Below are 22254 nucleotides of genomic sequence, written 5' to 3'. Positions count from 1 at the left end.
ACAAATGTGGTTTCAATGAAAATCTAAAGAAAACCTTTCTGAAAATGACGCAAGTTAAATGGACTTGATTTTCAAAGAAACATTAATTTTCTCTTTTTACTTGAGATTTGTAAACTTATGAATTTGTTATCAATCAAAGAAAATAAGGTTTTCCAGAACTACGGTGCCAATTTTGGTGATCGTTAACTTGCACTATGTTAAGCGTGACGAGGAGTAACGAATCATTTTCTTTTAAATGATAAAATACTTTGTAATTTATTGTTTGAAATAATTTATTTAATACTTTAATTTCCTATGTATGTGTAAGACTTAATTTTGGAGCATTTCCAACTGATTAAATGTAAAACATAAATAAACGAAGAAGCGATCTTTGACCATTAACTGCCGGGGTTTATTTCGAATATGGTACATACAATAGCACTTTTTGTTGATTTTTAGTTAACATGTACATTGATTACAATCAGCATTTATTTTAACACAGTTTTTGTGCCTTGCTACTACATGTACATGTAGTATAATTACTGAATATATTATACAGCCTTAGTCACTGTAAATATGTTAAGTAAATAGCGTAAATATGCACCGTAAAAATGTATGTATTGATTAAATACCTAAATCAATTTAAAAACAAGGATTATTGCGACAATTGTTTTGTAGTTATCCTGAAAACGAAATCCGAAGCCACTCATTTTAGTGATCCTCTTTTCATACTCAAACCGCAGTGAAGTTTGTTCCATGCCGCGGGAGGATAATAGGTTATTCATAATCGCACCAGATCTGAGCTGCAGGACAGTGTCCATGCTGGCCGGAGCATCGTGGTGGATCTGGCGACATTTCTAATGACCACTGCATACAATTGTCCCTGCCATGACCTACAACAAAACAAGACAAAACTGAGATTTGATTCATATGCAAGTGCAAGCTTCTACTGACCGAGTTAAATTATTTATTCCCAACCCCAGAATTTTACAATGTGCATGAACAACGAACTGTATACTGGTCTGAATAAGACCTGATTCGTTATGAACACATTTACAAGTTTTTTTTTCTTTCTTTTTCTACAAAGGACACAAGAGTGATCGAAATGATCTCCTTTACAAAAATGCATCAAGAAGAGCCGTGTTGTTCCAAGGAGAAACATGGCTCAACGTTCTTTGGCATGTTTACAGACGAAAATAGTCGTTTTGGTTGATTTCTGAAAGTATATAGGGACAATGTAGCAATGTGCCAATAGAGAGAGAATACGTTGCAGTGCTTGTAATGCCTCAGCATAATGGGCTTGTTGTGACCACCATATATCCAACAGTCGTGCATTAATATGTATAATATAGGAAAATAATCCATTATGTACACTTTAGAATGCTGCCTTCCACTTAGGAAATGGAAAGTTTGCAGAAAAAAATGATCGATGCATACAATGCATGTGTATGACACAGTATGAAATACAGCATTATATGTTAAATCACTACCTGAAAATTACAGTATCAATACATCCTTGCACAATAGTTCACGAGCTCAAGATGTTTACTTATTATTTTCAAAACAAAACAATGAAATCATTGGATGTATAATTATCAGATGGATTTTTTTTCAACTTCATCCGTTTTCCTTTTCACCACTATTGATTTAATCAAAAATTGTTTAAGATAATCAACGACTTGATATAGAAAGAGGAATCCTTATGATCACTGTTTTACAGGAGCACAATAGTATGTTTGATATTTTGGTAAATTATTTGTATTAATAATATTAATCAGATATATTTATATAATATATCTGAAGACGAATAAGAAAATAAAATATACTGTTTACGTTTCTGCTTGGGCCCAAAGAATGCTTTTTGGGCGTGACCACACAAATTTCCAAAATATTTCAGTAACACTTCAGTAACAGTAACAGTAACTGTGTTACGAAGGCATGAGCTGCTTTATTTGACTTAAATGAACACAACTTGTAATTTTTCAAAATTGAAAGATTTTTTGATGATGTATCTGGCTATAAGATTATAGAGTCTTACACTTTCCAAGTTACTTAAGCGACATATAGAAAAAAGTTTGCACATATGTGTCTCCCATCACAAATGAAATAAATGACAGTTTAGGCAAAACAATGAATGTTTTCACAATACTGTCTAGTTAAAAACATTGTGCAAAACTATAGCATTTCTCTAAAAAATGATAACTTATATTATGTTATGAAATTACGCGCGGTGCTCAACATTAGCTGAACTAAAACGATGGTAATGGGAGCTGTGTAAGAAGTGACGAAGTTTTTTTTAAATCTGTGAAGAATTCCTTCACAACTCTTTGTACATAAATCAGCTAACAATATCCCCCTCTCTAATGAAGGCTCTGGGGTTTGATGTCTTAAAAGGGTACATATTTAATGGATTGGATCCCAATGGATTGGTTGATTTAGTGGTTTCTGCCCTTCACAGAACCCCCCCATGTTCTTACCTTCTGATACCAAAAATTTAAACTGTCAACTGCTCCGCCCAATATGACTGACAACGATCTCTTGGTGACTGAGCCCTGTCAATTTGAAAATGTGGTTGCTGTATGGACCACTTAAGCCAACATTGCACCTGGTGAGAAAACACAATTTCATGAGTGATAAACAGTTAAATGCAAATTTCTGTGCCTGAATTTGTTTCAGTTTGAAATTTGGACATCTGATGCTGGACATGTGTGAAAATCTGAGATAAGTGCATACATGTACATTTAAGACAAACACCGATTTGATGTAAAAAGAAATGGAATCCTCAATTTTTCACAAGGGTGCCCGCTATGTTTGATATCGTGGTAAACTATTATATAAAATATTCATGAGAAAGAACAAATTATATATTGGTTACGTTTCTGTTTCCTTCCAAGGCCTACTTTTTGGATGTGACTAACGATATATTACAGTGCCAGTTTATTAACTGTGTTACAAAGACATGGGATATTCTTTAAACTGGAATGAAAACAGATTTTTTTTTCAAAATATATATTTGTGATGATGTCACATTATTTCTAAGGGTTTTCCAAGTTACCTAATGGAGTTATGCTAGAAAATAATTTGATTATCTTTTGAAAATTTGCCATTACTCTATTTCTCCGTACTGATCACGCATTTACTCGTTTCTCTTTTCATAGTCTTTGCGTGATCGCCATTCAACATTTCCTTATTAGTTAATAAGGTTTAAAATATGTTTGAATTAATCGTACTTGGACCATATCTATCCGTAGTTTTCATGTATCTAACAAGTAATAGAAACCTGCAAATCTACTGAGATTTTTTACCAAACTAATTGAACTAAATGTGATTTTTTTTTTTTTTTTTTTTTTTTTTTTGCAGAAAATAGAATGAATAACTATACAATTGTAAATCAACTAATAAAATAATTAATTATCGATACCTGTAGTGGCACAAAGGATCAAAATAAGAGAAACAGAAAAAAAAATAATAAAGAAAATAATTCAGAGTATACATAGAGACAAAAAAACATATCTAACTAATATATATTTATTAAAAAAATGGATACATTGAAGACGAATACGCACAATTTCTTTATACCTTAAACTAATCTAAGAGTAACTGATGATACTAATAATAGTGATAATGATAATAATAATAATAATAGCATTACTAATAATAATAATAATAATAATAATAATAATAATAATAATAATAATAATAATAATAATAAGTTATGCATCAACCAAAAACATACACTCTACCTATTTCTACTCTTTCGTTTATATACTCCATTTCAATATATAAGTACATGTATATATACACCCGCACATAATGTAGACACTAACCCCTTCAAACTACACAAATAAGTTTAGAAGTGTGTTCCATATTGTTTCAAATTTATCCCTCTTCCCTTCTTTCAAGAACATATATTTTTCTATTTCAAAATATTTTTGATGCTAGCCTGAAATTCTATAAAGTTTAGATGCCTTATTTGCAGTTTATTCTTATAAATTATGTTTTTTGTCCATAATATCAGTAAATTCAAAGACTGGTATTTTCGTCCAATTTTTTTAAAAATAAAACATCCATACACGAGAACTCAATTTCCAATGAGGACTTTTCTTTTATCCAATTTTGCATTTTTTGCCATATCGGTCGAACCTCCTTACATTAAAAAAAATAAATGGTTTAATGTTTCCTCTCCCTCTTCACAAAATGTGCATCGTGAGTTATTTTTTATCTTAATTTTATATAAATACACGTTAGTAGCTAAAATCCTGTGCACTATTCGATACTGCAACCACCTTATACTGTATCTACAGTGCACTGAAAAATATTTCGGTATACATTTTTCCAGTTGAAGTTATCACCTAAGTTGAACATCGTTTCCCATTTCGATTCTGCACAAGGTTTATTACTCTTAATAATTATGTCATATATTGATCTTGATCCTTTTGAATCCTTACAAATAATTTCAATGAATTTTGGCTTGAAGGTCCTCTCAATCCTATCCCTGACATTCACAATTTGAGGCCATTAACTAGTTATTGAGTTGTTTACCCCCCGCCCCCCAAATACCGTGAAGGGACAATTAATCTGGTATCGTGTACAAAATTTATCAAACGTTAAAAAGAGTCCGTCTTCATCAATCAGATCGTCGTGATTTTGCCAAATTCCATCTTTTCCTTCCACGAAAATTTATACACTTGTTGATATTTAACTTATACTCAATAACTCCCTATCATCACTCATTTCACTCCTGTTTAATTATTACTTGTTATAAGTGAAGGTGTAAAGCATTTACTTTAATACAATATGTGCCTTCAACTATAACCGAAAGAAATGACAGTTTAGGCAAAACAACAAAAGTTTATCACAATAATTAGTCTTTAAAACATTATGCAGAACTGTAGCATTTCACAAAAAAATATTATCTATTTCTTATGAAATGACGCTTGGTGCATAACGTTTCTTTAACTAAAATGACGGTGATTGGAGCTGTAAAAGAAGTAATGGATACTTATAATCTGTGAAAATTTCCTTCACAACACTTTCTACATAAATCAACTAGAAATGTTTTCCTCCCTTATGAAGGTACAGGGGTTGGATATCTTAAAATAATGCATTCTTAAGAAGTGGGGTGATGCATGACCACAGGCTTATCGACAGCTATCTTACCTGTAGGTCAAAGCTATGCAAACATACCGGTAGGGTTAGCTGATTAATATGGTATAAACAAATATAGGAATATGAGGCTTGGTGAATGTTAAAGAATAGCATGAGTGATACTAATACACACAATCTTACTAAATATCTTTCAAGCTGTAAACTGTTGCCTGATGCACATAGAAATTTTAAATTTTCCTACTATTATATTCACAGGACCTATAACACGTATTTCATATGTTTATATCTTATCATTATGTATTTTGTATATACTGAACTATTGCAAGTCTCTTTCTATTCCATAGCACATTGGTGCGAGCCTATTATTGTAGAAATTTATAAATATAACCAATTTATTTTTAACAATTTATAAGATAGAATACTCTTTATGGGTGTCTATCTCTCTCTCTGTGTATGTGTGTGTGTGGGCTTTCTGTTTTCTTCTATGGGCCAATTGATTGATGTCAACCGCTTGCTCGACCCTGAATGTTAGAATGATAAAGAATAATCCCGGTATGCAATTCAAGTATCTACTTCACCTCATGTTACCTGTGGACTAAATTACAAATGGGGCAGTTACATATATATATATATATATATATATATATATATATATATATATATATATATATATATATATATATATATATATATATATATATCATTTGAAGGTTTTTTACCCTTCCCATTCATGACGGTGCATCATATGTTTAACTAAAGCCTGCCACCAGAGGGTACCACAATGCAAAGAGGCGCATGTCTCGTTCCGAGTTACATGTACGACCTTGAACCTGATCTACATTTTTTTGAGTTGATATTGTTGAAATACAAGTAGGAATACAACTTTACTGATATAAGTCTTAATTTAAGTGGAAGGCATGACGCGTACTGTTACAGGTATATTGGTAAGAACATGCAGATATTAGAAATAGCGTGATGGCAATCTTTAACTTTTACACGGTAAATTTATATTGTAGAGGGCATGATTCAAGTTGCGATTTACTAAGGAAAATTGTATAAATGTAAAAGGAATGGTAGATAGGAGAATGGACGCCCGGTGACCCATCGCATATTATCATTACTGTCGCATGTAGACACCAAAAGGTTCCCCCTGAATTTGAAATTCCAAATTTACAAGAATTGGACAAGGTTTACATTTTTGTTAAATTTTTTTCATCTTCACCAAGACATGATAAACTATGGTTTTATATCGCCAGTGAAGACAATTTTCTTTGTTGCATTATTCTGTAATTTTAGGGCCGTTTTCACTTCAAAGTGATAACAGCATACTGAGTGCACTGGTTCATGTGCGAGTACTGATAAATATCTGTGCAGACACAGAATTTATCATAGTAATGAATTGAAACTGTGCGAAAAAAGAAATCTATAGATCTAGAGTTAAACTAATCACTAATTACGGCATACGGAAAGCGACCTACACTTACCCTTATATCTTCTCAGAAACATTTTACTGATATGGTGTGTACATTAAATTTCACAATTTTATTAAAATTGCAAGGGCTGAAATGCTGTTTCTCAAATATGAAAATATTCCTTTACCTTCAAGTGATCGTGTGGGGTCATTTATGACCCCTGTCTTATGAATTAATTTGCTATCTCTTTATTTTTTATCCAAATTTTCTTTTCTATAGCATGAGTTTGTCAGTCTACTAATCCTACACACTTGCACAGATTTTTGCAGAGATAAACCAATAAGTGTGGCATATACATCACAAACTCTTTTTTTTTAATTCAAATGTTCCACTTCTTATCAGTACTTTATATTGTATTGCAGTGAACCATGTGCTTTATACAACCAGACAGTGTGCCCAGAACAGCCACAAACAAGTGGTTTGGGAAGATTGTGCTTGAAATGTTACTAATAGTGCATCGCTAAATCCAATTTCAGTAGCTTTGTTGGAACTTGTTTTCATAACTGGGTCTTTCATTTTGACTGTTATAATTTTCAGATATTTCAGTTATCTAAACAATTTTGTCGATATCATATTACACATATACAAACAAGATGTCTGTGTGTTTTTGTTTTATGCACAGGTGTGGTAGTAACATAGATTGATTGAATGTGTTCTGAGTAGGATGCATCCATATGACTTAAGTGGCGGTGAGTACCCGGTATATCCTAGAGATATTTTTTTTTTTTTTTTTTTTTTTTTTTTTTTTTTTTTTTTTTTTTTTTAATAGGATTGATTTTTAGTAGTGTAAATTTTAAATGGTTTCCAATGAGAGTTTATGATTAAAATATTGTAGTCATTTTAATGATTTTAGTATATTAGCCATTATTGTAAGGCGCCTTGAGATAGAATGTAAGGCGCCATATAAGAATCTTATTATTATTATTATTATTATTATATTGTAACGACAAACTTTAACGTTAATCTATTGCCTACTACATGTATATGCAGGAAACATGAGTCATCAAATTGCAAAATACACACAAGTAGCGGAGCGCTGAGAAGCCAGAATCGTTTTTGCGGAGAGAAACAGGGGTGGATGGAGGGAGAGGCAGAGGCCGCCTCCATAGCGAAAGCCGGGAAGGCTGTTTAGGTGGAGTTGGGGGTTGGCGGGTGAGGGTGAGTTGGGAAAAAGGGCCCCCGGGGTCTCCCTTTGTATTTGAGGTATAATATTTAATTTTATTGAATATTCAAAAGCGATTCTGATGCCAAGAAATCAGTGTCGTTTTTTGAAAAATGATTCTGGCAACCAGAAACTAGTGTCGTTTTTCAAAAACGATTCTGAGAAGCCACAATCGTTTTTGCTGAGAGAAACAGGGGTGGACGGAGGGAGAGGCCACCGGCGATTATCGTGTACCGCGATTATGTAACCTTCACTGCGAAAGCCGGGCAGGGTGTTACCGTCTCTCCTCGCCGTTCGCTGAGTTCAAGACGGCCGCCGATTATTGCTTACGGCGTACAGGAAGCCTTCACCGAGGAAGCTGTGCTGAATACAACGGTCTCTCTCGGTCGTGTGGGTAGGCCAAGACGGCCGCTGATCCGTATCAGCGGCGCACAAGCAACTTCACCGCGGATTCCGGGCAGGGTATTCAGGGAGTTACGGTTTTTTCTCGCCGTGCGGTGAATACTAGATGCCCGCCTCTACGAGGCACAGGCCGCCTTCACAGCGAAAGCCATGAAGGGTGTTTAGGTGGGATTAGGGGTGGGCGGATGAAAGTGAGGAGGGGGAAGGGTCTCCCAGTATAGATATTGTGCTACGTCCTAGGTATTAATTTGATATCTGGCATTGTTACTTCTTTTCAGCCGGTTTAAATGCTTTTAAAGTTTATTATTTCAAGTACTTACACTTACAAAACATTAACTACATCAAAAATATTTAGATATTCCCAATTCCACTTTATTTTCATAAATAACTGATTATGATTGCAAGCAAGACCAGTAATTTGCATTACTCTAAGTAAGGAAACTATATGGACAGGTTCTAAGCAAAATATTAGGCCTGCTGCTAATAAGCACGATTTGTAACAAATTTGCGATTTCTGCGATATCTGCTTGTAAATTTGCAACAAATTTGCAGCAACACGACTGCAAGTTAACAGCATGATTTTTTTTTTCTTGCAAACTTCTGCAAATTCGCTGCTGCGAATTTTAAGATTGCATCAATATTAACTTTGCTAAGTATATGCCATAAAACATGAAGGATGTAGACAAAAACTTTAAGGTATTCTCCAAACTGTAAAGTTGGCTTTTTTGCACATTTTACTAGAATATTCATCATTTTTATTTAATTATTTTTGATGGATAAGTATTTTTCCTGTTCTGTTGCAACTCATTCCTTTGATACACTAAATATAGTTATGAGTAAATTATTGTACATGTAAAGCCATTTTGTTTAAATCTAGAAAAACAATATTTGTATGATGTTTTTGCAACTATATATACATGTATATATATATATATATATATATATATATATATATATATATATATATATATATATATATATAATGATCATACATTTTAACTTTTCGCCTCGTACACGAAACTGCAGACTTGACTTGTATCTCACAAAGTTCACAAACCAAGCCTGAGCCAAGACGGGGGAAGAGACTAAACGTCACCCATATGCTTTCAGTTTATCATAGCTAAAAGTTAAATGTTATCAATACCTGTACATAGTGATTCACAACTCCGGGCTTGTGATTCAGTGTAGAACATATGCAGGTAAACTAGTGTGCTGAGACACATGATTGAGTATTTAAACATAGCAAGGTGACCCGAATTATTTTCGGATGAATTGTTAGCATAATGCCTCAGATCAAATAGCACACAGTACGTACTGATCATGACGCTGCCTAGCAGTTAGGTCGCCAATGTTTACCTAGGTCAAAGCGGGATAAATTTATATAAGTTGGACATTTATAAAGACACTATGATCGAACAAGTGTCACATTCGTGTATCTACATAGTCCACAAAATATGTGTAAGTTAGTTTGGCAAAGCTCTCTCCTAGAAAGACGTGCCGTCCAAAACATTGTCAGTCTTACTCTTCTATTTAATACAGTTAAAACTCTACCAAATACTTAGGACATGCAGTTCGTATAGATGATAGACAGATTCTAAAGGACCTATTTATTTAATCGATTGTAAGCTTATGGAGCTACACCTATCATATGGTTTAAAGATGAAATCAGAGACACGTAGTTCTGTGTCCTAGCACAACTAACTGAGGCATTCGTATAGAAGATCAATACATGGAGATGTACCGCACTATCTGGTATTAAACAGAAAAACACCACTTTTGTTATAAAATAGGAATCCAAAACGACAAATGTAAAAAGTATTGATGCAAATATGCCATTGCCTAGTGAGGAGAGAAGGTGTCCGCAAAGCAGCCCCTTGTTTTTCATTGTACATACACCTTAACAAAGATACAACTCTGCTCAACACCATGGCTTTACAAAGTACAAAAATAATAGTGCCTTACCAGTTAGAGTAGATTTTTCCTTTAAACTTGTCGCGGGTTTTTTTTCCATCTGCTGCAAAGATGTTAAATGTTGCGCAAGGATAAACCTACAGATTTGAAAATACCACCTGACCGGATCAATGCAGGTCGTTGCCTGGATGCCCTCATTGAACTTTATCTACCAGCACCTCGTCTGCTAAGTACAAAAATAATAGTGCCTTCATTTAGAGTAGATTTGAGTGATAATAAGAGGGTAAAAGTGCCCACCTTTGTACATGAAAAATAAATTGGGAATGAATGAAAAAAAATGACACCAAATTAAAATGAAGGTCTTACACTTTTTTGATCCACTTTAATTTTTTTTTTTAATTTTGAAATATCTAATATTAATGTCAAATGATCTTGTAAAATATTAATGAAAATGTTTGTTTTAGGGGAGTTCTGAAATATATTGCTACACTTCTATACTTGTAGTAAGGTGAAAACTATGGGTACAGAAGGTGACAGTTTAAAAAAGAAAGACAATAAGTGGTCAATTGATGCCTGTGATCAATATTTTGATTGCTTTATTCGTATATGTAGTGCTGATTGAAAGAATAATCTCACAATGACTTGAGGATAAAAGATGTTCATTTTATATATGAGCCCCTGCCTATGACAAGCTAATTATTCATGGTTGAAAAGACATGAATATAAGGTGAGATATATTTGAAGTAAAACCTCAATCCTAAAAGCTGATCCCAGGTCACCAGACAGTCATTTATGCCATGTATTTAACAGTGCCAAAAAAGATACTCTAGTGTCCCTCTCCAACTTTATAATCAAATCATTCAAGAAAAGAAGTGAAGTGGTTGCTCTGCTTGGTAACTCTTAGCATATCCCTTAAAATGTCAGTGTATGGTCCCACTGTTGTGAGAAGTGACTCGGCAGTGGGACTGAACATGGCACAATATTTATACCTGTGTCACTTATTTACTTATCTGTCTTATGTAATTGTCATTAGTCGTAATTATCCATGTCATCAAACTGGCCTTAAACAGCTATGTAACCTTGGTTTTAAGTTTAAACATATTCTTTTTGTGTAACATGTTTATAGTATGTTTATGATAAATTTAAAATCACACCAAGGTTTATCGCATTGCTTAGATAGAATATTTTATGAGTAATTTTACTGATACGTATGTCCATTATATAAAGATGGTAATGCACTAACTGTATTGTATCATCATTAGTATATCAAATTGTACAAGGTCATGACAATCTATGTACCAGTACAGAAATAAATTGAAATAATTGAATTGAAAATCAGCTTGTCTTAGGGTTGGGCTTGATATCTCAAACCTTATGTGGACATTTTCAGTCCATATGCTAGCAGTCGGCCATGTTTATTCCTGCCACGAGGTAGCTGCTAAATGCTTACATAGGATAGGTAGACAGACAAAGTGTATATTTTGTACTAAAAGAACAACACCAAAAAACAGTAGGTCTTTAAAAGGGGAGCAGGGGTTAAAATCAGTAAAAATGTCTTCAGTTACAAGTAGAAAAAGAAAATTCATTTTCATGTAATGCATGCTAAAAACGAAAACATGGATGAGAAATGGAGTCTAAATACAGTTAGTATATTTTTTATTCTTATTTCTTAGGATTAAGAAAGATAAAATGTACATGTAAATTGTTCTTCAGATATTAATTATGATAATAGCAGACGTACATTGTGGTGGCACCTACTTTATATAGAGACCCATACTATAGAGACCCTCTACATATTAGGTGGGATTGACCCACCCCACTCCTAATGGACATGAAAGTACATATTGTACAACTAAAATCATTGTGTAAATACCCCCGTTTACATCTATTTTGCATAAAAAGTAAAATGAAAGGCTCCATCACAAGCACCCTAGTTAGTTAACTTTCCACACCAGCACTATTTGTAATAGCACTGCATTTTTTCCAAAATGCTATGAATGGCCTCTGATGTCGTGGAGATCAGTGAAAGCCTATTGACTTGGTAAATTGTCGAAAGAAGAGACCACCAGCCTATAATTAATTACCAGACGTTTACCAGATAAAGCATCTGCTAGATGGCCAGTTCGAAATCAGTGTATGCAAGGATGCACATGATTTAATCAGAGCCAAAATATAGTTAATTAAGGCACACATCTAGCCACCAGTTAAGCTTATGGATTCAGAATTCCCGTAGCTAAACTAGACCCATCAGTGGTTGGTACTGTCAGTGTAAATTAGGTTCCCAGACAGTTGGAAGTTGTGCACAAATCACTTCAGTCCTGTGGTAGATGGGGTTTGAAAGAAGGCAAGGGTACAATCGAAAATTATGTTGTCGAGAAGGCTGTTTAGATTCCTCATATTTACCAACATAAAGTGATGACGGTATTAGTGAGATCGAAAGTGTTTTGGACAGCACATCTGATTGAATATCTGTTGTTTCTTATACATGTTTATTCAAATATTTTTATATATATATTTTGCGTAATGTAACTATTGCAGTGCGTTCTATACAAGGTCCATATCTGTTATGATGCATGCTTTATTTTCATTTAGTTTTTACTTTTACCTTATCATTATTTTGGGAGAATTTATACCTTATTTATTTTATGGTAATTGGAAACATTCCAAGCAGCCATTCACAGTGCTTTTACATTTTTTTTTTTTTTTTTTTTTTTTTTGTTACTGTAACAGCTTTTTTGCTCTATAATTATCCTTTACAGAATGTGTATTTGTCATTATTACAACTATTTAGACCAACAAATGCTGGTCTAGGAAAAAATACATAAAATGAATAAATATACTGAAACAAGTTGCCCTAGTTACAAGACTTTTATACAGTAGAGTGGAATCAGTGATGGCTTCTGAGAGAAAATACAGTATTACACCGCCCCTCCGTCTCTTCTCTAGGATTAAAAAAAGAATTTCTTTCCCATTAACTTGTGCCACACCACAAGTATTTAACATATAACTCCTTTTTACACATTCATTAGACTGCATACAACAGGCTACACCCCTCCCCACATATCAGAAATTAAAACCAAATAATATTTTTCACACAACAAATATATGCATCATTTATAATAGCAAATTATTTTTAAAATTTGACGATGGGCACTTTGCCAATGATTACCAGCACATCCTTTGGGTTGATAACACCCCCCCCCCCAAAAAAAATATATATAAATAAATAAATAAAACTAGAAAAGAACTCCGAGAGAGCAGACCTCCGCCAAGGCAGCGATTTTTTTTATTATTATTGATTACTGATTGATAATTAATCCGGATCACCACCAAAAACTAATCATCTCTTCTTTGGCCCACTTCTGACAGTTCCTGAAAATTACATTAAAACCGGTTTCAAACTTTTTAGTTATGCTGATGACAGACAGACAGACAGACAGACAAACAGGGGTGAAAACATAACCTCCTTGGCGGAGGCAATAAATAATAATAAATCTCTAAGTAGGGATCAGTTAAGGGAAATATTGCAGCTTCAGATATTGTTCATATACATGTAGATGATCAAATACACCAAATATGGTGTAAATCCGTTGACCCTCACCTTGCCGCATTTTGTGCATTTGGGCTGGTTTCTCATGGACACGCACTTAAATGTCCAAAAGCCAAAAATCGCTTGACATACCAAGAAAAAACACCAATGCATGTATAAAGCATACATCACTTGAATAAGGCACTCTCTATAAAGAGGGAGCATTCTCAATAAAATCACTATCACAAATAAATAGACACCATATACGAGTCCTAGAGATTACTCCAACTTCATTATAAAACTCAAACTGAGCATTTATATGTATACTCGATTCAAAACACACACACACTTGTATCGCAATATCATTTTTAGCGATTAACAACAGTAGGAAATGCTCATAGGTATGTGTAACAAACTCATAACTGCATTAACAAATTTTTAAGACTGGAATTTATACTAACTTGACAGTGATTGGCTAATTAACACATACACGTTCTAGTATGCCATTTTGTCATCATAATGTACTGGTAGATAGCGATTCACAATTGTAGAAAATGCTTGTAGGTACATGTATGTGTAACCAACTCATAAATGCTTCGACAACTTTACGCGTTTGGGATTTATATAACCTGAATTGTGATTGGCAAATTAAAACAGTCACATGCTATTGCTTATCTTGCTTCCGGTTTAGTAAAGTAGCCTATATCACATTTTAAGCAGGAAACATGAACTACCAAATAGCTAAGTATATGCAAGTATCGGTGAGTACCCAGTAGATTCATTTCAACGTATAATATATAAAGTATGTACATGTACCTGTACGTGTCCAGGCTGTCATTGAGTCTACTAAAGGAATATACTAGAGGAATATTATAGGATAATGATGAGCGTACAGATGCTGTGGATGTTTACAACCTTATGGGTCCAAGCTGCTGGATTTTACTAATCGGGTCTGGCCTACTAGATGGAACAAGAACGTGTTGTTGCTTTAAGGGGACTTATTAGAAGATGAAACAGAATGAATCCAAATACCTGATTATTACAGTGTGAGGCTCAAAACCTTTCCACAAGCCCTAGAGTCACAAATCGCTCGACATACCGTAGAGATACACCAATGTAAAGCATACTTCAGTTGTATTAAGCTCTAAGAGGAGCACACTCTATCGATAAAACCAATATGTCAAATAAATAGACATAACATACCGCCTACAGGCTACGCCAAGTTCATTATAAAACTGCACTTAATATTACCCAATTGTGATTGACAAGTAAACACATTCTAGTTCGCCATTTTGCCATCATGTACTGGGCGCTCCCTTTGGTAGATTCGTGAAAGCATGCCCAGAATATTTATCTCATAGTTTAAGCAGGAAAAATGAATCATGAAAAATATATACAAGTGGGGGGAGTACACGGTAAATGTTAGAGATATTGTTAAGGACAATATTTAACGTTAATCTATTGCAATGTATAATATGTAAGCCATTTGTATTAGCCGAATGTAATTGGGTCTACTAAAGAAATCATGTCTCCCTAAAAGTTGAATATATTTGGATTTAACATATCCATTGATATTGGACCAGGTAAATATTTTGATTGTTTAGAGTGCCTGTAAAATTAACAGTAAATAGTCCTAATATCCGAAACTCTCCCACCAGGCTACTTTACAAAGATGAAAAATGACACCATTATTAAAAGCACTCCATAACACGAAATTTTGATTTAGGGGAATGTTTTATAACAGTTGAGATAAGTCTATACCACTTTTCCCGAGAAGGTAGGGCACAAATAATATGCCTTGGTATAAGAATGAATAATTTGACTATTTCTGGTACACTTTGACCTTATATTGTAAGTATTGGTGACCTTATAGTATTAGTTTTAGAAGCTTGTTTAGGAAATATATCCAGCTATTTTTGTGATGAATGGATATATCTACATGTGTTAGATATGTACAGGTATGTGCCTTCATATTTCAGTTCGAATTGTTCACCTTTACATCTTCATAAAGACTCTTTTGATCGTTTCTCTAAATAATTGTAAAAAATTCATGATGGGTTACGCACGGGACTACAGATGGTATCAGGACAATCTCCCCCCCGGACTATTCCCCCCGGACAACCCCCCCCCCCACAACCCCTCCCCCCAGACGACCCCCCCCCCCCAATAATGTATATTTGTATATAAATATAAAGTAAAGAGTACAAAGTTCAAATCTTTTCATCCTTTTTCTGAATATTTCTTAGTGTGATGATCAAACTGGAGGATAAATAATATTAATTTCATTAAACAAATTACTTTCATGGAGTACAAGTACATAAAATTTTCAAGATAGAAGTACGGAACATTTTATTAAAAATCTGTTCAAAGTTTATCTCCAGGTAAAGATGTAAAAATATCTGTTTACCTGTTCATCTGTTTACCCACCTTTACCTGAAGGATGGGTGGTAATACTTTGATTAGATATTTGATAAATCTTTCTGTACTTGTACTCAATGAAAAAGGAATTTGTTATAAAATAATTTGTTTCATGATGAAGTTGTATTTTCACACTAAAAATATCAATAAAAAGGAAGAACTGTTTTTAACTTAACACTTTCTACTTTATATTTGTTTATAAATATATATATTTCTGGGGGGGAATCGTCCTGGGGGAATTGTCCTGGGGGGAATTGTCCGGGGGAGAATTGTCCGGGGGAAATAGTCCGGGGGGGGGGGGGGAATTGTCCTAGAATCCTACAAAAAAACACATGTACCAGGTTAAACTTTGAAAACTCCAGACAGGTTTACAAAAGCACTGTCAGGCTTAATTACAGTATAGATATTGTGCATCGCCCTAGGTATTTTAATTAAAATAAAATTTGATATCTGGCATTGTTACTTCTTTTCACCCAGCTTAAATGCTTTTAAAGTTTATTATTTCAAGGACTTACACTTACAAAACGTAAACTACACCAAAAATATACAGATATTCCTAATTCCACTTCATTTCCATAAATAACTGATTATGATTGCAAGCAAGACAGGTAAATTGCATTACTCTAAGTAAAGAAACTATATGGACAAGTCCTAAGCAAAATATTAGGCCTGCTGCAAATTAGCAGCGATTTGCAACAAATTTGCGATTTCTGCTTGTAAATATGCAACAAATTTGCTGTAACACGACTGCAAATTAGCAGCAAGAAATTTTTCTTGCAAACTTCTTCAAACTCGCTGCTGCAAATTTTTAGCTTGCAGTAATATTACTGCAAACTTTTGATTTTGCTAAGTGTATATGCCATAAAAACATGAAGGATGCAGACAAAAGCTTTAAGGTATTCTCCAAACTGCTAAATTGGATTTTAGTACGTTTTTAGTAGAATATTCATAGTTTTTATTTACCCCTGTAATTATTTTTGATCAATAAGTAATTTTTTCCTGTTCTGTTGCAACTCATTCCTTTGGTACCATAAATATACCTGTAGTTTTGAGTAAATTATTGTAATGTAAATTAAGCCATTTTGTTTAAATCTAGTATAAACAATATGTGTATGATGTTTTTGCAACTATATATTGATTTTCTGAAGAAAATCCGTTCGAAATTCATTTTATTGATAGTGATCATTTATTTTAACTTTTCGCCTCGTACACGAAACTGAAGACTAGACTTGTATCTCACAAAGCCTGAGCCAAGACGGGGGAAGAAACCAAACGTCACCCATATGCTTTCAGTTTATCATTGCTAAAAGCTAAATGTTATCAATACCAGTACATATTGATTCACAACTCCAGGCTTGTGATTCAGTGTAGCACATGTGCAGGTAAACTAGTGTGTTGAAACACATGCTTGAGTGTTTAAACATAGCAAGTTGACCCGAATTGTTTTCGGATGAATGGTTAGCATAATGCCTCAGATCAAATAGCACACAGTACGTATTGATCATGACGCTGCCTAGCAATTAGGTCGCCAATGTTTACCTAGGTCAAAGCGGGATAAATTTATATAAGTTAGACATTAATAAAGACATCCTGATGGAACAAGTGTCACATTCGACTATCTACATAGTCCACAAAATATGTGTAAGTTAGTTTGGCAAAGCTCTCTCCTAGAAAGACGTGTCGTCCAAAACATTGTCAGTCTTACTCTTCTATTTAATACAGTTACAATGCCCCACTCTACCAAATACTTAGGACATGCAGTTCGTATAGGTGATAGACAGATTCCAAAGTACCTATTTATTAAATCGATTGTAAGCTTATGGAGCTACATCTATCATATGGTATAAAGATGAAATCGAAAGTGACACAAAGTCCTGTGACCTAGCACATCTAACTGAGGCATTCGTATAGAAGATCAATACATGGAGATGTACCGTACTATCTGGTATTAAACAGAAAAACACCACTTTTGGTATAAAATGGGAATTCAAAATGACAAATGTAAAAAGTATTGTTTAGTATTGATGCAAATATGCCATTGTCTAGTGAGAAGAAAAGGTGTCCCCAAAGCAGCCCCTTGTTTTTCATTGTACATACACCTTAACAAAGATACAACTCTGCTTCACACCATGGCTTTACAAAGTACAAAAATAATAGTGCCTTACCAGTTAGAGAACATTTTTCCTTGCCGTCTATTTTGTTCCATCTGCTGCAGAAATGCTAAAATGTTGCGCAAATGTTAGACCTAAAGATTTGAATAAAGCACGTGACTACCTCGATCAATGTAGGTCATTGCCTGGATGCCCGAATTGAACTTTATCTACCAGCACATTGTCTGCTATATTAATGTTATTTTATCACATTTAGTTAATATAGAAGGTATTTGGAAACCCAAAAAGTGTGTTTATAAAAGCAATAATAAAAAACTTTTACTGAACGCATATAATTTACTTTCGCATAGGGTATCTTGATGGTGGTAGTGATGTGTGCAGCGGTTCCCCCATGCACTGAGAAACACACTGCATTTAACCCTACCACTCAACAGTAAGTCATCAAATCTCTTCTTAACATTATTATTTATACATTGTCATTGAAATGATGATATAACCCAAACCCAATATTGATAAACTAATTTGAAGACAAAAACATATTAGTTATTTTCCTGTAAGAATACAATTTAAAAGACTATGCTGAAAAATACTTGTAATTTTTTGCAGGTGCGAACCTTGTGACTTTTGCTGTGTTCACCGTAAGGACGAGGGTAATATCACTTACACGGGAGAAAGCGAATGTCGTGGTATACATCAAGGGGGAATCTCATCCGAATGTTTCGATTTGGGGCAAGCTTATTTGTGTCCCTATAACAAACATTCTGAATATTTGGCGGCAAATACTTCCACTACAGCAGGTAAAGAAACATGAAATGTAATAGACTCAACTTGATTCCATGTGTCAAAATAAAATGCAATAGGCAATATAGATAAAATAATTGTGCAGCTTTCTTTTGGAATATTTTTTATCAAAACACGTCTTTTATACGAGTTTATGTCGATAGCAGTATATATTTCTTTTAATTATTACTAGACAATCAGCCCCCACTATTTCCTGTTATAATGTTTTTTTTTTTTTTTTTTTTTTTTTGAAGGGGTATGTTTATAAGCGTTACTTCCAAGCACTAGATCTTCTCAACAGGGGGGGTATGTAGACTTAAGCTATGTAAACTATCTATCATCAGCAGATAACAATTTTGCAATTCGTGCATTCACACAGTTTAATCGTGTGCTATATTTATGTATCAACACAATATGCCATCTCGAGAATACCCTGTGTTCAAAAAATGCAACGGGCAGGTTATGAATGTAACTAGTCGGTCATTAACATTTCTCTGTCTCTCTCATTTAAACAAACAACTGCCTCAGAAGTTACAGTGTGCTAAAATATCTCGTTGTGATTCGGTGTGATTATAGATTAAAACAGGGGCCCACCACACATCTTATCCAAATGGATATCATCACCTACAAATATCAAAGAGGGTGAATTGACACAGAATTAAATTCGAAACCAAATATTTGATTAAAAATGCTGTCTTTGTACCACGCGACCCCAGCCAACCCCGGACTGCGTTTCTCCCTTCTTATCAAAACTTGACAACATACATTCACATACTTATCTGCATGGTAAGAGCAAACTGAAAGGTACACAAAGATAAAATATAACCTTGTGATAAATACTAAATGCTCCAAAGGCAATCAACCAAAAATACATTTGACCTCAAAAGACCTGAATAATAATAAAGCTGATATCTTGTTGTATCTCATTTTAGTGGACGTAACTACAACAGAAACAGTTGCCCTCTCTACACACTTGAACGTAACTACGACAGGAAGAGTCGCCCTCTCTTCACCCGTGTCTCCTCAAAATTGGGACGGCCTCGTCGGATATATAGCACTCGGTTTAGGCGCTGGTGTAACAGTGCTACTAATAGGCGTGTTGATCATCACAAAACGAAAACGTAAGTAAGTGCAGGGCCGTAGCCTCCGGGGGGGCAGGGGGGGCAGCTGCCCCCCCTGGAATTTGGAATTTTACACACCACACCCTCCCCCCTCGGTAGCTTCGCCCCCTCGTGTCCGCTTACTGCCCCCCCCCTGGCATTTTGCTCAGGCTACGGCCCTGAAGTGACATCACCAACTACAGGGTAGGCAATGACATAAACATGTTTGTCATGTGTGAAACTTTACCAAAAATCTATATTAAATGTTTCATTCGAGAGGACAGATTTTCACTCTCTATATTTTTATGTGTATCGTGTATTTTAGCGTAACATAATTTACATGCCATTCCGAGATATGATGGAAAAGATTTGATCGGTACCGGTGAGGCGTTTTACGTATTGTCGAATACAAGAAACACTTTTTGCTTTCAGAAATAAAACTTCTCTGTGAATACTTCCGCAGAACCAGTTTTCCCACTGAGGTGTCAGACGAGGAACTGGGTGACGCCGCTATTCCCCTGCAGACCCAAGTATGAATTTTAATAACGTTTCGGAAAGTATGTTAAGTACATAACTAGATCAATACCTGGTGGCAAACATACACCTTCACCAGATTGCCTGTGAAGATCAGAGAAAAATGATGGACGGTAGACGAATTTACATTTGTATTGTTATAGCATATGGACTTTTTTCTTTTTAGAGGAAACTTCAGATTCGCAGTGTAGACAGTTTTGAACATAAAAACAACATTGAGATTTTTGTGGAGTTAATTGTAAGCCCCTTTTACTAAACCATTTGTGAGATTAATATGTGCAAAAGAATTTGATTTTTGATACAATTTTGTCTGGTCTAACTAGGTTTTGTAAATAGCTTTAATTAACAATGGCAATATGACATTATCATATATAATTGATGTAATCTTACTTATTTCAACAGTAGAGCAGGCAAATAAGTTTTTCTAGCACTCACATAAAATAATATAAAATTTTTATTGAGAAATCTTACCAAACTGCACTTTATTTTTAAGACATTTTAATGGTGGTAATGTTCTCGGAAGACGTAAAATGCATGACGTGCATTTCATGACTTCCACGTCCTTGTATCAGAATGAGGATTAAAGACGAAGTTCATTTTGTCAAACTCTCATCTTCAACTCACATGTTGTCTTATACATGTGTACCTGGGTGCAAGGATTTTTTTTCAAAACTTTTAGTTAATTTTATTGAACATCATTCAGAAATGTAGTCATTGTTTGGTATTGAAATATGGTTTATTTGAATGGACAATCTCGACTGTTGATGTACTAGTGAACTTGTATACTGGATTATGGTAAAAAAAAAGAACGCGGAGTACCTTTACCTATGGGCATTGTTTACCAATGCAGTGATATCTGCTGCAATGCTTTAAATATTTTTTTGTTGTTGTCTTGGTATTTTTGATTATGTCAACGATGGGAATAATGCACATTTCAGCCAAAGGTTAAACGGAAATGCATTTACCTATCGGAGAGATATACTAAGTAACAATTATAACAAGCCAACGCTGAAAAATATTAAATATATGGTATTTTAGATGTAGGAATGGTAAAAAAGTAAATCGTTTCTACAACATTGGTCAAAAAGGTTGTCCAACTCCCAATTCCATGTGCTTTTATGTACAAATGATCATTCACTGATGGAAACTGTTCTAAACAATGTTCTTTATTCCAGATACCATAACGTACACGAATAATCATTCAGAAAATACACAAAAGTGGCGAAAATATCTATATTTTATAACATTAATTCATATTTAGAGTATTCACCCCCTCAAATCCGGTGTTTCACTGTGATTTCCACGGAGGCAAATAAACGCCTGTTAAATTAAAAAGGCACCGCCAAATATCACCAAAATTAGCAAGTGCTCGTTAAATGTCACGTGTCTAATAGCGTGTGTGTCTACCACGTGCTGCAATTATCTCCTGTAGGCGGCGCGACAAGCCTTCACCAAGGGTGACAATTCTGTTTTGTGGCTTATTGTCCCATTCTTCATAAAGAACTTGGCGATGTTGGTCCAGATTATTTGGCGATCGGTTCTCCTCTGCATTGTGCACTCCAATGTCATGCAACAGGTGCTCAGTGGGGTTAATATCAGGGCTCAAAGATGGTTGCCCCATCCTCAGAACATTGTGTTCTGCAACAAACCACTTGCCAGAGGAGAGCTGTGTGCAAGTGCGCTGTCATGATGAATCCTGGAGTTAACCCCCAAGTTAGCTCCAGCAGATGGAGTGAAATATCGGCTG

General features: G+C 34.5%; 1 protein-coding gene and 1 long non-coding RNA gene across 2 annotated transcripts; one reads left to right on the top strand and one right to left on the bottom strand.

Moving 5' to 3' along the window:
* Window positions 1-371: 371 nt before the first annotated feature.
* LOC147760674 (uncharacterized) lies at window positions 372-18243 on the bottom strand. The gene is made up of 3 exons (XR_015335613.1): window positions 18148-18243; window positions 2457-2584; window positions 372-872 (listed from the first exon to the last, which is right to left on the bottom strand). It is a non-coding gene; the product is annotated as an uncharacterized LOC147760674 (long non-coding RNA).
* LOC147760673 (uncharacterized) lies at window positions 14250-21676 on the top strand. Its single transcript, XM_087018566.1, has 5 exons — window positions 14250-14325; window positions 18444-18526; window positions 18700-18890; window positions 19806-19994; window positions 20406-21676. The coding sequence occupies exons 1-5, from the start codon at window positions 14290-14292 to the stop codon at window positions 20507-20509; spliced, it is 603 nt and encodes a 200-aa protein (XP_086874692.1). The 5' UTR covers window positions 14250-14289; the 3' UTR covers window positions 20510-21676.
* Window positions 21677-22254: the final 578 nt, after the last annotated feature.

The sequence above is a fragment of the Lingula anatina genome, chromosome 7 (assembly GCF_051362555.1).
Source record: "Lingula anatina isolate TDL-2025a chromosome 7, LinAna3.0, whole genome shotgun sequence".
Taxonomy (NCBI): domain Eukaryota; kingdom Metazoa; phylum Brachiopoda; class Lingulata; order Lingulida; family Lingulidae; genus Lingula; species Lingula anatina.
This window is presented reverse-complemented; position numbering and strand designations above follow the sequence as displayed.